At 31.2% G+C, this 12,617-nt stretch overlaps 1 protein-coding gene across 1 annotated transcript; it reads left to right on the forward strand.

Moving 5' to 3' along the window:
* Positions 1 to 706: 706 nt before the first annotated feature.
* On the forward strand, positions 707 to 4,651 carry LOC145610894 (putative small nuclear ribonucleoprotein G). Its single transcript, XM_081666158.1, has 4 exons — positions 707 to 881; positions 1,010 to 1,032; positions 4,149 to 4,270; positions 4,361 to 4,651. The coding sequence occupies exons 1-4, from the start codon at positions 847 to 849 to the stop codon at positions 4,424 to 4,426; spliced, it is 246 nt and encodes an 81-aa protein (XP_081522284.1). The 5' UTR covers positions 707 to 846; the 3' UTR covers positions 4,427 to 4,651.
* Positions 4,652 to 12,617: the final 7,966 nt, after the last annotated feature.

Raw genomic sequence — 12,617 nt, forward strand, 5'->3', positions numbered from 1 at the left:
TCAAATGATAAAAGTTGGAGAAAAAAAATTGATATTGATAATATTATAATAATTTTGGTAAATAATATATTCCAATACATTATTTTTAATCAATGTTAGTATTTTTGTAACTAAAAGTTTCCTTGTATATAGAATATATGTAAAAAATTTAGTTGAATATAACTGGATCAAATATGTTGTCAAAAAACTAAAAAAGAAAGGAAAAAAAGGAGGGAAATTTTTTAACCAGGAAATGACAAATGTCATTCCTGGTTTCGCCTTTAGTATAGGTTTATTGATGGGTGGATGGATGGTTACTAGATGGAGTTGAGAATCATCTAAATATGATATGCCACCCAATTCTCATCTATTTAATTTGGGTTTGCGTCCATGCAGAGGGATCAAATTAAGGTATATTTATTCAAACCTTAGGAGCTAAATTGTACAGTCGAACTCACGTGCTCCCTTTCACTCCTATTTTCCCCTTTCTATATGATTTTTCTTATAAGGTTACAAACAAAGAAAAACTATTTTTATTCAATTTTGTTTTCACTTAAAATTTATTTTCTATAGAAAATCATATTCCCAATAATAAGTTATTTTCCGTTAAAACAAACAAAGCCTTAATTAAAACCAAAAAGCGCAACCCATCTATGTTCATGTATATGGACCGTCACAACTCTGAGGCCTATATACTGAGTGTTGGCCTTTAGAAGTTATCAAAGCCAGCCCAAATCATCAATCAAAATCAAATACAGAAAACCCTTTTTTTTTTTTAGGGTTTATAATCACTCACATTTTCCCAGTTCATCTTTTTCGTACTCAATTTCAGCTGCTCTCTTTCGTAAATCTGTCTACGCTTCTAGAATGAGCAGATCAGGCCAGCCTCCAGATCTCAAGAAGTCAGTATTTTCCCCTTTTTTCTTGTTATTTTCTTCAATTTCTCCTTGATAATCAGTTTACCTTTTGATTCTACAAATTTGTCTCTAATTTTATTTTTCTCTGTTTTTTTTTTTTGGGTGTTTTATAGGTACATGGACAAGAAGCTCCAAAGTAAGTTTTCTCCATGATTATACTGATTCAATTTAATTTAATTTGATTTTTTTCCTTTTTTTTTTTTTTTTTTTTTTTTTTTTTTGTTTTAATTGTGTAAATAATTTGTGGGTATTTCCAGTAGTTTGTGTATCGATTTTTAGTTATGATTTGATTGTAGCGCAATAGTAAATCGATTTAGGACGAGTGTGTTAGGGTTTTAGAAGAGTTGATGGCTTTGGAAAATCAAATTTTTTTGCCCAAACTTTAGTTTTTTAGAGTTGTATGAATTATGATTAAGTCAAATGTGGTGATAACTTGAAAATTGATGCCGGATTATCTACTTGAACAAGTGGAAAATTTGTGTTTTAGTAATATCTGGGGATTTAGAATATAAATTGGTTGTTGAATTTTTAAGGAGTGCATAAGAATTTTTGGGAGATTTAATGGGTTAAGGGAAGCAAATTATTTGCGAATTACCCCCCAAATTAGTTGCTAGTGTATGTAGTGCTAGTAGATTGATCAAAGTCTTACATTTCGTGGAACTGAGGTTGGATGAATTTCACCTTGATAGATACTTTTTAGGTGTGAAAAGTGGTGTGTGAAAGGATAATTTTTTGATCGTCTAAGTAAGATGACTAATTATTACATGGAATAGTTGACTCTAGTATTTAAAATTCTGTTATAGTTCTTCCTAATTAGAAAAGCCTGTGAGTTGCGACTACGATCCTTAATACTATCACAGCTTAATGCATGGAAGATGAAGAAATGAGTTTTTTCCCTTCTTAATTGTCAATGCTTCCCCTCTAACGTCTCTTAATTGTGTTATTTCTAAACCGAGAAACTTGCATGATCTACCATATAAATTTAGATTCTAAGTTGTGCCAAACTCCTGTTGATTAACAGGTGGCTTTCCAACCCGGGGGGGGGGGGGTGTTGGGGAGATGGAACTTACATTAAAGGGAGAAGTTTAGCAACACACCGCCGGTGTGTTTGTGTGTGCGTGTGTGTTGGGGAGATGGAATTTACATAAAAAAGAGAAGTTATTAGTAATACTTGTAGATATATGCTGCCTTCAATATAGTGCAAACTGCAATGTCTGCATGTTACTGTTGCTCAAGTAGTTTGTTTGAAAAAGTGCTACCTGTTTGTTTCTTTCTTACTTCATATATAAATTACAGTAGGACATTAATACTTATGTTGAAACTAGAGTTAAGCTGCTGGCTTTTCCAGATTTGGATTGCCACCTCACAAAATCAACCATGACATGCTAATGGACGAGTTCATTGATTCACTAATAATTAGTGGCTAGTGGTGTATTTTTCTGAGGCTGTAAGGTAATTATTGAGAGGTGCTTTCATTGGTCTTTGAAGCCATATTGGCGAGGAGGGATACCCAGTAGTTGTTAGCATCAATGTTGTCCACTTATTCTTTCACTTCACACATTTCTGCCCAACTAATTTCATTTAGAGATAAAGAGCTACAAGCCAGATTAGAAACTAATCAACACACACAAAATGTAAATAAAGCAAGCTGGGGTTGTAGGAATATAGTTGGCAATTATAATTGCAGAAGAATAGAATTATAAAAACTACAGAAATTTATCTTAAGCTTACCTCTCACTTATGATTGTTAGCTCGTTTTTCCAGGATGATATCATTTTCCTACTGTTTCCCTCAAACGATGGAACTTATATTTTATAAGTCCTAGCTCCTTGACTGTAACTGATAATTTCACCTTTCCCACCTCCCAGGGAAAATACCACCCGTGTGTGCCATCTGAGGACTGGACCCACACCTGGTGGATTATCAGACCTCTTTTTCTGCCACAGTCTGATCTCCAAACTCCTTGAAATGCTGTTATGTTTCCTCCAGCTCAAGCTCATATCTTTCACACTTATCTCCTAATTCGTCAAACTTTGCTTTGACCTTCTGCTTTTTGTCATCTGAAATGGTCTGTTCATGTTCGTTGTTAAATGGACGTTGATCTTTGAAAATATATCACATTATATCACTTAAGTTCAACTATTAACAAGGAAATAGGACTTAATAATTAGTGCTAAGGAAACAAATAACTAGATTAAGAAATCTCGAGAAAACACTGAAAATAAACTTGCAAGAACTGAAAGATATACCTGGGAGGAGCTTATCCCAATCACGCATATCCTCCAAAATCTCCTCACACTCCCTCATATTCCTAGCATATCCTTTTTCTGTTGCTTCTTAGAGGATGGCATTCCATTTTTTCCCACCTATGTTAAATATTCATCCTCCATCATCCTTTTGACAATTATATCCTTGGCATTGTACAAGTTAGGAATATCATAATCTGCTTTATGACCATCCTCGAAATTTGAACTTCTTCATCAACTACATCATCCAATATACTGAATCGGAGCTCTTCTGTAAATTCGTCATCAGTATCTTCATGCTTCCCTTTTAATCTCCTTGCCAATATGGGTTCAAAGACCGATGAAAGTGCCTCTTCATCACCATTCATGGTTTTAAAGACCAATAATCGTTTGATTTGTGTTGGGTGGAGGTACTTTTTGGTAACCTTTCCTGAAATTGAGCTATTCTGTAGAGGTAATTGTGTTTTCAATGATGAAAGGTAGGTGGATATAAGTTGTACTATTTTATGGTGTAGATCAGTCATAGAGCACACTTCAACATGATAATAAGAGTTTTCAGGATTGTTCTCTTGTCAGGACAGCACTTATGTAATTAAGCCCTTTTTTTAAAAAAAAAAAAAAAAAAAAAAAAAAGTTGCTAATGTAATTGCTCAGTTTGCTTATTGTTAGGTGTGCAAATGGATTATAAGATTATTTTGGTATTGAGTTTGCTGATGCTTCCTTGCTCTAATGTCTTTCCCGAAAAAAAATAAAAAAAAAATAAAAAAAAAAATAAAAAAAAAATATTCCTGCTCTAATGGAGAATCACTATTGTCGATAGTTACTGTTCTCTGTATTTATATATTCTCCAAGGACTGATTTTTATTATTTATATCTGATGTTATGTTTGCTAATGGTATTCATGTTCATACCATTAACAATTGTTACTTAACTCTCTGTATTATATATTTTCAAGTGGCTGGAACCTATGAAAGAAATTATTAAACACAAACTGGCTCTTGTGCAGTCAAGCTGAATGCAAACAGGATGGTGGTGGGCACACTTCGTGGATTTGATCAGTTTATGAATCTTGTGGTTGACAACACTGTGGAAGTTAACGGCAATGAGAAAAATGAAATAGGCATGGTGGTGAGTTAAGATTTTCCCTAATTTCTAATTTTTTGTTGATGTATTTTGATTTTAGATGCTGATTGACTGGTTTATTCTCTGTTCTACTAGGTTATCCGAGGCAATAGTGTGGTCACTGTCGAGGCTCTTGAACCTGTGAGTAAAATGATGCAGTAGTGACGTAGATTTTATGAGCAGAATCAAAAGTACTTAGAACTTGTATTTTAATCATTCTCATCCTGAGCTTTCTGAGTTGAAATTTTCGTAAAAATTCAGAGCAAATTTGTGTTTTGGATATCAGCTGTCCCTTTGGTGTAAACAGTAGCTTGCTGAAGTTATATTATCCTTGTAAACACTAAAACACTGATGATTAGAGAAATGTTATAACACTAGTATTGATTACTTGCTAATTGCGATTTGCCTCATATCATTGAAGGTCCTGTATAGCCAAAAGCTCCCCTAGTTTTTCAATTTTTGCAGGCCTTTCTGCTGTGTAGTGTACTAGTGTGTACAAATTTTCAAATGTGATCAACAAGATCCTGCTTGTATTCTTTTGCCTGTCTGAGCTCAATCTCCCTTCTCAGATCATCTCATAAATTATTTTCGATAACATTGTTGGGTTAAGTTCTGTGCAATCAGACATTAATTTGAAAGTTGTGTATAGTTTCTCTGGTTATATTGAAATTGTATCAAATATATTCATTCATATAGCTCACAAAGCTAAAAAATAATCAGGCAAGAGTTGGTATCGCCTAATAGGGGAAAATTGGTTATCCTTTTCGCAAAGAACGAGAATCAAATGCTTATCATATAGGTAGAAGCAGAACCATATCATATCTACTTATAGTAAGGAAAATATTGGTTATCAGCCTATCGGAAAAAAAAAAAAAAAAAAAATACGTAGTATATATAATGTGTAGTACATTGGCTGTATAACCCATTCACCCTGCTAGTATAATATACGTACACCGGCTGTATTCCCAGAAACGTTGGCTGGACATGATCCTAATGTCTATTGCCTCACTGAGGCCAGGGGGCAGTAGCAACAGAAAGGTTACAATAGAAATTTATCAATTGTCTGCCTGATTGCCTCCACTACTATTTTTTTCACCACTGCTATGAAAGCCAAAAGCCAAATTAGGTACATCTTGTGAAATTGTGAGTTGTGATATTGACATTTTTTTTACTGAATCTGGTAAAACAGGGAGGGGCTAAGATATCTATTTTTCTTACTGAAATCTTATCTGAATCTTGTAAATTGGAGGGTCATAGAGTTATTCATATTGAAACATTATCAATTGGTTTACAGTAACAGTCCTATCTTAGAGTTTTCCTCCATCTTATAAAGTTATAATACTTCATATATGTGACATATTAGTTGAGGTAAAAATGAGGTATTTGAATCGAATTATTTTCTATTGTCATGTCAAAATCGAGTTACAAATGAGTGTACATAGTTGGGTCATATTAATATTACTCTGTAATTAGAGTCGTCTCATATGCATATACTCTATAACTTGAATCTTGGTTGAATAACTTTGGATCAAGACAATTTTTTTATGTTTAGTGAACAATGAAAAAGTGGATGCTCACCCGTTTTAGAATAAGACCAATAAGTGTTTAAGTTTGACTTTTACACCATAATCTGTTTTAACTAATGTTGTTACTTTACATAAATTGAAGATAGTCTATAGATATGCGACTCAATGTATAATTTTTTAATACAACTTATCATAATTCATACAAATTAATGATAATTAAAAAAATTGTCAATCAAAATTCCATGTTGACATATATGCTAATCTAAATGAGACAATTTTTAAAACAGGAAGAATTAATACATAAACCTTTACATAATGCAAAAAGACATGAATTTGATCAATAAAGTTATTGATTTAACGATTTCACTATTTGTTTGCCCGTTGTGAAAAAGGTTATTCAACGTAAACTATTGTTTTGCCGCTCTAGCTGAGATTGAATTTGAAAGGAAAAAAAAGCCCCATTTTAGATTGTCGTCTAAAAAAGCCCATTTATCCATCTTTTTATGCCCCAAACATCAAACACTATGCTCTCTCTAATTCACTTTCCCATTTTTCAGTGTCTTAAAACGGACAAATCATAAAATAAAGTTGTTATATTATGTTTTTAAAAATTTTTAAAGCCTATATTATCGCATGTTTGCTTCTTTGTCCTAAAATAAGGTGTTCTAAATATTTTTATTTATTTTTGTGTTTTTTTTTTGACTTTTTTGTTTTCTTTTTGGAAGTCTTTAGTTTGGAGGTGGGCCATACTCTTGAGATAATCCCTAATTTTGTTTACATGTGGAAAGGGTATTAATTAAGCTAAGAATGGTCTTCCTTAATTGCTTTAATTAATGATTGGCAACTAGCTAGGATTCACAACTAGATCAATCTACTACACTTTTAGATGAAATGTTTGTCAGAAAATCTTATACTTGCCAAAATGTATGTACATTGTTAATAGAATATCACTTATTTATGATGAACTTGTTGAGTCTAATCAAAATATAATTATATAAGTTTGCATGGATTAAGAAAGAAGTCCGTCAGTGATTGTCAAAAAAAAAAAAAAAAAAAAAAAAAAGTCAATTATATTGCATGCAAATTAGCTAAATAAATTGATAGAGAATATGTCTTCACATATACTTCGTATAGTTTAAGGAAACTTTTACGTAAGTTATTATTATTATTATTATTATTATTATTATTATTATTATTATTATTATTATTCGTAAGTTATTTTGATGAAATACAATGTATTGTAATTTATTTTGAACTACTCTAAGTGAAATATGGCGTATAAACTATTCTATGTAAAAATAAATGATTATCGAGTTTACTTATGGGATTTTTACTCAAAGTACCTAATTACTAATAATCATTCATGTCTTTGGGAGCATTGATTGTTTTGTCTATTATAAATTTATAATGACCTTTTATACTAATAAGTATTTAAAATTTTTCCTTCAACTTTTTATCAGTGTTGTTTTTATAACAAGATAATCATAATTATAGCAAATTCTTTCAAATAAGAAGCTATTCAAAAAAAAAAAAAAATTAAATTTAGCAAATTCTTTCAGTATTAAACGAGGGCAAATCATGAAATCAGTCCTTTCATTTTGTTGCTTAAAATGTCTCCTAAAGACATTCTGTGTGTATTACTTCCATTTTAAGTACAACCATTATCGTCCAACCCTTAACTTAATATGTTTAGGTTGAGAAAGTGTTTCATTCCCAATCTTAAATTTGGTTTTAATTTGCTGTCCAATGTTGACCAACGTACCATTGAATTATGGATACCAATTAATATGGCAATATGTTAATTAAACTTAACATAAACCAACGTTAATTTGTTAGCATTTCCAAATAAGAAGAAAAAAAAAAAAAAATAAAATTAAAACTAACATAGGAAATAAAACCAATGTAAAGTCATGAGATTTGGTGGACTAACATAGGAAATAATACATAATTTTACAGAAAAACAGGAGAATGAAATTGATGAAAATATGAATAGTATAAGTTATGCACAACTCTTCCACATGGGGTGGTCGAAGAAAACGTTGTAAGGGCATGCATGTCTCTACGTTACTTTAATGATTTATGATAATTAAGGCTAAAAATTGTTGGAAGTTAATTGAATTCTAATTTTACAACTGTACTTAGTATTATTTTGGTTAACTAACCTCAACTGTTTACTGTTTGTCCGTTAGCTTTGTGTCTCACTATCTTTCTTTTTTGCATCTTTCTTAGCTTTCTTAATCTTTAGCATTGCATCTTCTTCAAACTCTTTCCTATAAAATTGTCTGTTGTTAATCATATAAAAGGTGCTCCGATTTACTTGTCGTCTCTGTATTTTTGGATAATATATAAATAATGCACAACGGGTCAAGTTCATTTGATGATTCGAATTTAAGAGCATTATTAAAGGTGATTTTTTCTTTATTAATTAAAAGTTTAACACAAATAGTTTTGAACGATTAAGCTTAGAGAGCCGGATATGACAACAAATTCGACCACCTTTGGAACGTGCCTAATCAAATCACCTCGACCACCTTCTAGAGCTAAGTTCTTTGATAATTAATAACCTAGACTATCTCCTAGAACTAAGTATTGATGAACTTAACTCTCAACCCAACTCTGATCTTGAATTGATTATTAAGCAAGTAAGACACCGTTCTTTAGAGCTGCTCTGGTCTGCTCAAATCAAATCTGCTCTGATCTGCCCTGCTCAAAATAAATCTACTCTGCTCTGCTCTATTTTCAAATAATAATTAAATAACAACAATAATAATTAATATTCAATAATAATAAATATTGTGAAAAATAAGTGAAAAATAATTATTCAAATAATAAATTATCATCATCAATACAATATTTATTATTATTATTATTGAATATGAATTATTATTGTTGTTATTATTAATTATAATAATTATAAATATTAAAAATAATTTTAATAATTATTAATATTAATAATAATTAACATTTATTAATCATAAAAATTATCAATAATAATATTTAATAATTCAAACTATTAAGAATTAATATTTAATAATATTATTAATTAATAATTTCTAATAATTATAAAAATTCTTTCAAAAAAATAAATAATAATAATAATAACAATTTCTTTTATAAACATTTGATATTAGAATCACAATGTGTAGAACACATATATGTGGGTATTGATTGTTAGTTCATTGAGTTGAATTATTTTTCAAATCTTTCCATACATTTTAAGATTTTTTTTTTTTAAAAAAGGTTGTTTTCAAGTAATACTTTGTAGATTATTATTATTATTATTATTAGGGTAAAAAATATATGATTAAGACAAATTTATAAGCAAAATCATTATTACTCATTAAATTATTTTATTTTAAATTTTTTGTGAAATAAATATAAGTAAACCGTTGTCTTTTATCTTTCAACTATTAAAATATGTTAAATATGGTACACATATATTTATGTTTTCACTCACCTAAATCGTATAGTAGTAACATTAATAATAATGTTGAAATTTGCTCTGCTCGGCTCGGCTCTGCTCTGCTATCCTGAAATCTGCTCTACTCTGTTCTGCTGAAATTTAATATGCTATGCTCTACTCTGCCCAGAAGCTCAAAAGAACAGGGCCTAAGTCAAGCACTAAAGCTAAAACAATAAATGGGAGTGTTGAGTAATGACTAATGAGAAAACTCACATGTGAGTGAAAGTGTTGTCCACATTAAAAGAGTATAAAAGTGAAGAGAAATATTGGGATGTGTATCCCACATTGAAGAAAAGATAAAGTCGTGCCATATGGTTTTGAGGTGGAACCTCCTTCATCGTATAAAAGTGGACACTCGTGGTGGGTATGACCCAAGCTTGTTTATCAACTTTGTATTAATCTGATTGTGTTCATAAAGAGCAACTCCAATGGCAAGCTAATTTGACAATTAGCTTACCATGCCACATAACCTTTTAAGCTAATAATCATTTTAGCTACTTTTTGCTCAAATGGCTAGCTATTAGTTTAGTAGTACTTGTTGGATAGAAAATACAGAGAAATAGCTTAATTAGTGCAATGAGCATTTTATTTTGGCAAGTTTAATTGACAGGCTAAAGTCGTAATCACCTAATCAAAAATAATTCCTAAGTCCTCTAACTATGCAGATAGGGAAGAAGGGTCGAACCACATGGAAACAAGTCAATTTATTCCTAATTAATCAATATAATCTAAATTATCAAGTAACCAAATTATTATTATAAAAGGGAACTAAATTACAACGAGAAAAAGTGGGAAGGAATAAAAGTAGTAGGAAAATCAATGAATAAAAAGCCTAGGGCATAGGTTCACCAATAAACAATATTCCAAGGTAAAACATAACAATCAATCATCAATGCATTAATTAATCAGATCATAAATGGCTTTCGCTACGTATTACAATCACAGAGTTAATTTACCTGTATTAAATCTCATCTCTCGAATCTCGACTTAACCATTTATAAATTAGTCCGCCTATTGAAACTGAGCCTAAACATCAATTCTCATCTCTCGAATCTCGAATCAATATTGCTAAACTCATACAATTAAACCAGGCCTAATCTAATTGCATAGCATTAAATCAATCAATAGGAAATTAATCAATCATTGACAATCAACAATGACAAATTACCCCTTCATATTATTTACAGATCCCCTCAAACCCTAGAAAGAAAACTACTCACACATAATTGAATCTAAACTAATCAAAGTAATTAAAGGAGACATGATGAATTAAAGAAATAAAATTACTGAAATTAATAAAGAAGAAATTGTTATCGAAATTATCGTAAACAAGGAGTTGAATCAAGAACAAAGTATGAAGTTATAGAGAGAGAAAATAAAGCTAAGTAGAGAGAGAAAGTCTAAGAGAAGAGGAGCTAAACAAATCACTCTAAAACATATTTATACAATAACTCGTAATTACTCCTAATTAAAACTAAGTAAATCGCCTCTCCTCAAAATCGCGTGCCCAATCGAGCGAAGGGCCGCCTGATCGGGCCCACCTTTTTCTTCGCCCTCACGTTCTGGTAGTGGCCCGATCAAGCTAATGATTGCCCGATCGGGCCCGGCTATAGGCTGGACTTGGATTGGGCTTCACTCTTGGCCCAATTCGAATCTCCACTACGGGTCTTGAATACTCGGTGTCCAATGCAAGCGGTCGTGCCCTCTAATGCTCGTAGTCGTCGCTCCGCAATAATCCCGGGAAAATGCTCCAAAGATGCAAATTGCTACAAAACTCAACCAAAACTACGAAAGCACTAGAAAACACCAATTAGTAATAAAAGTGGCTCTAAAGAGCCAAAAACACTACTAATTATAATCAAGGGATGGGGGTAAAGCACTATATAAAATGGACATATCATTAATTTTATTTCAAGCAAATTAGCTTGGCAAAGCTAAGTTGCTTAGCCAAGCTAATTGAGTTTTTCTAGCTCTAATGGTCAAGCTAGTAACTAGAAAATTATTGAAATTGCAAGCAAGTCTCTATCTACAACCATTGGAGTTGCTCTCAGCCACGAAACACAAGGTAATTATACAGACCTAAGAAACATTTAAGGCTATTTCTAATAGGATAGAAGAACTAAAATAGTAAAACGAAACCTACTTATGTGATTTTACTAAAAAAAAATGTGATTATGGAACCGACTAATAAATTTAGGAAACTAAACCTTAATTTGATTTATTAGTTAAATTAAAACATACTAGCCTAACTAATTAATAGATTCTTAAATAAATAATAATAATATGATAAATAAATCCTAAAGTGCTTAAAACAAGAAAAACTCTTTTAAGCAAACGGTTAAAGATTGAAAGTAAAACTCCTAGAAAACTCTTTAAAATCCAAAAATGAATCCTAATTAGAGTAGCTTGCTGACATTGACAAATAACCCGAAATGGACGCAATAATAATTTTATTGGCTCGCCGACATTAAGTTTATTAAACCGATTGATACAATACGAGTTAAGGTCAAATACGGTCCTTAAACTAATGTATATGTAGCATTTTAGTCCCTCAACTATTGATCAGTGAGGTAATTTGGCCCCTTAGCCACCAAGGAGAACTATTTTCAGCCAAATAGTTTAGGGATCTTGCCTAGTCATTAATAATTTATGGACCTGCAACGCATATTTAGCAATAGTTTAGGGACTTTGTTTGCTTAGCCATCACAGTTTAGGGACTTCCCTAAATATTTGTATTTAATGTATCAACATATTTGTACATGAAAAAAATGAAGACAAACTAAATCAATTAATACTTTATGAACTTTGCATTTAATGTATCAACATATTTGTATAACAAATTATCCAAAAAATCGTTTTGTAAAAAAAAAAAATTGTTACAATTGAAATTTGGTTATATATTTTTATATGTTCTTCATATTGTTTTTATCATCCAAAAATTTCATATGTTCAAAAAATTTATTTGTTATGGTCAGGGGTATACATAAAATACCCAGTATCGAAAATCGGACCAGGAGATTCAAGTCCATTACCGGTCAGGATTGCTGTTCACCACGGGTGCGTATAAAAATAAAACCTCGAACCGAAAACCGAAACGGTTTGGACTGGAATCGGAACGACAGATTCAGATCCAATACCGGTTCGCATAACCGGTCTAGGTCCGATCTTGGTCTGGACCGGTGAGGTGGTGATCACCCCTAGTAGCAGTTGCATTAGGAACTAAAATACCAAGTATCTACACATATAATTATCTCAATTAGGAACTTTAGTAATATGAATGGATTATTTTTGCAGTTGTGGCAATTTCATTTGTTCTGTATGTTATTAAAAAAAATGTAATTATATTTGTATTTACAATTGATAG

This window comes from Chenopodium album, chromosome 3 (genome assembly GCF_948465745.1).
Source record: "Chenopodium album chromosome 3, dcCheAlbu1.1, whole genome shotgun sequence".
Lineage (NCBI taxonomy): Eukaryota > Viridiplantae > Streptophyta > Magnoliopsida > Caryophyllales > Amaranthaceae > Chenopodium > Chenopodium album.

Bases quoted from the DNA above. Each gene is read 5' to 3' on its own strand.
- LOC145610894 (XM_081666158.1), top strand. From the start codon at position 847: ATGAGCAGATCAGGCCAGCCTCCAGATCTCAAGAA. The intron at 882-1,009 runs GTCAGTATTTTC...GGTGTTTTATAG, and splicing joins CAGCCTCCAGATCTCAAGAA to GTACATGGACAAGAAGCTCC. The intron at 1,033-4,148 runs GTAAGTTTTCTC...GCTCTTGTGCAG, and splicing joins CATGGACAAGAAGCTCCAAA to TCAAGCTGAATGCAAACAGG.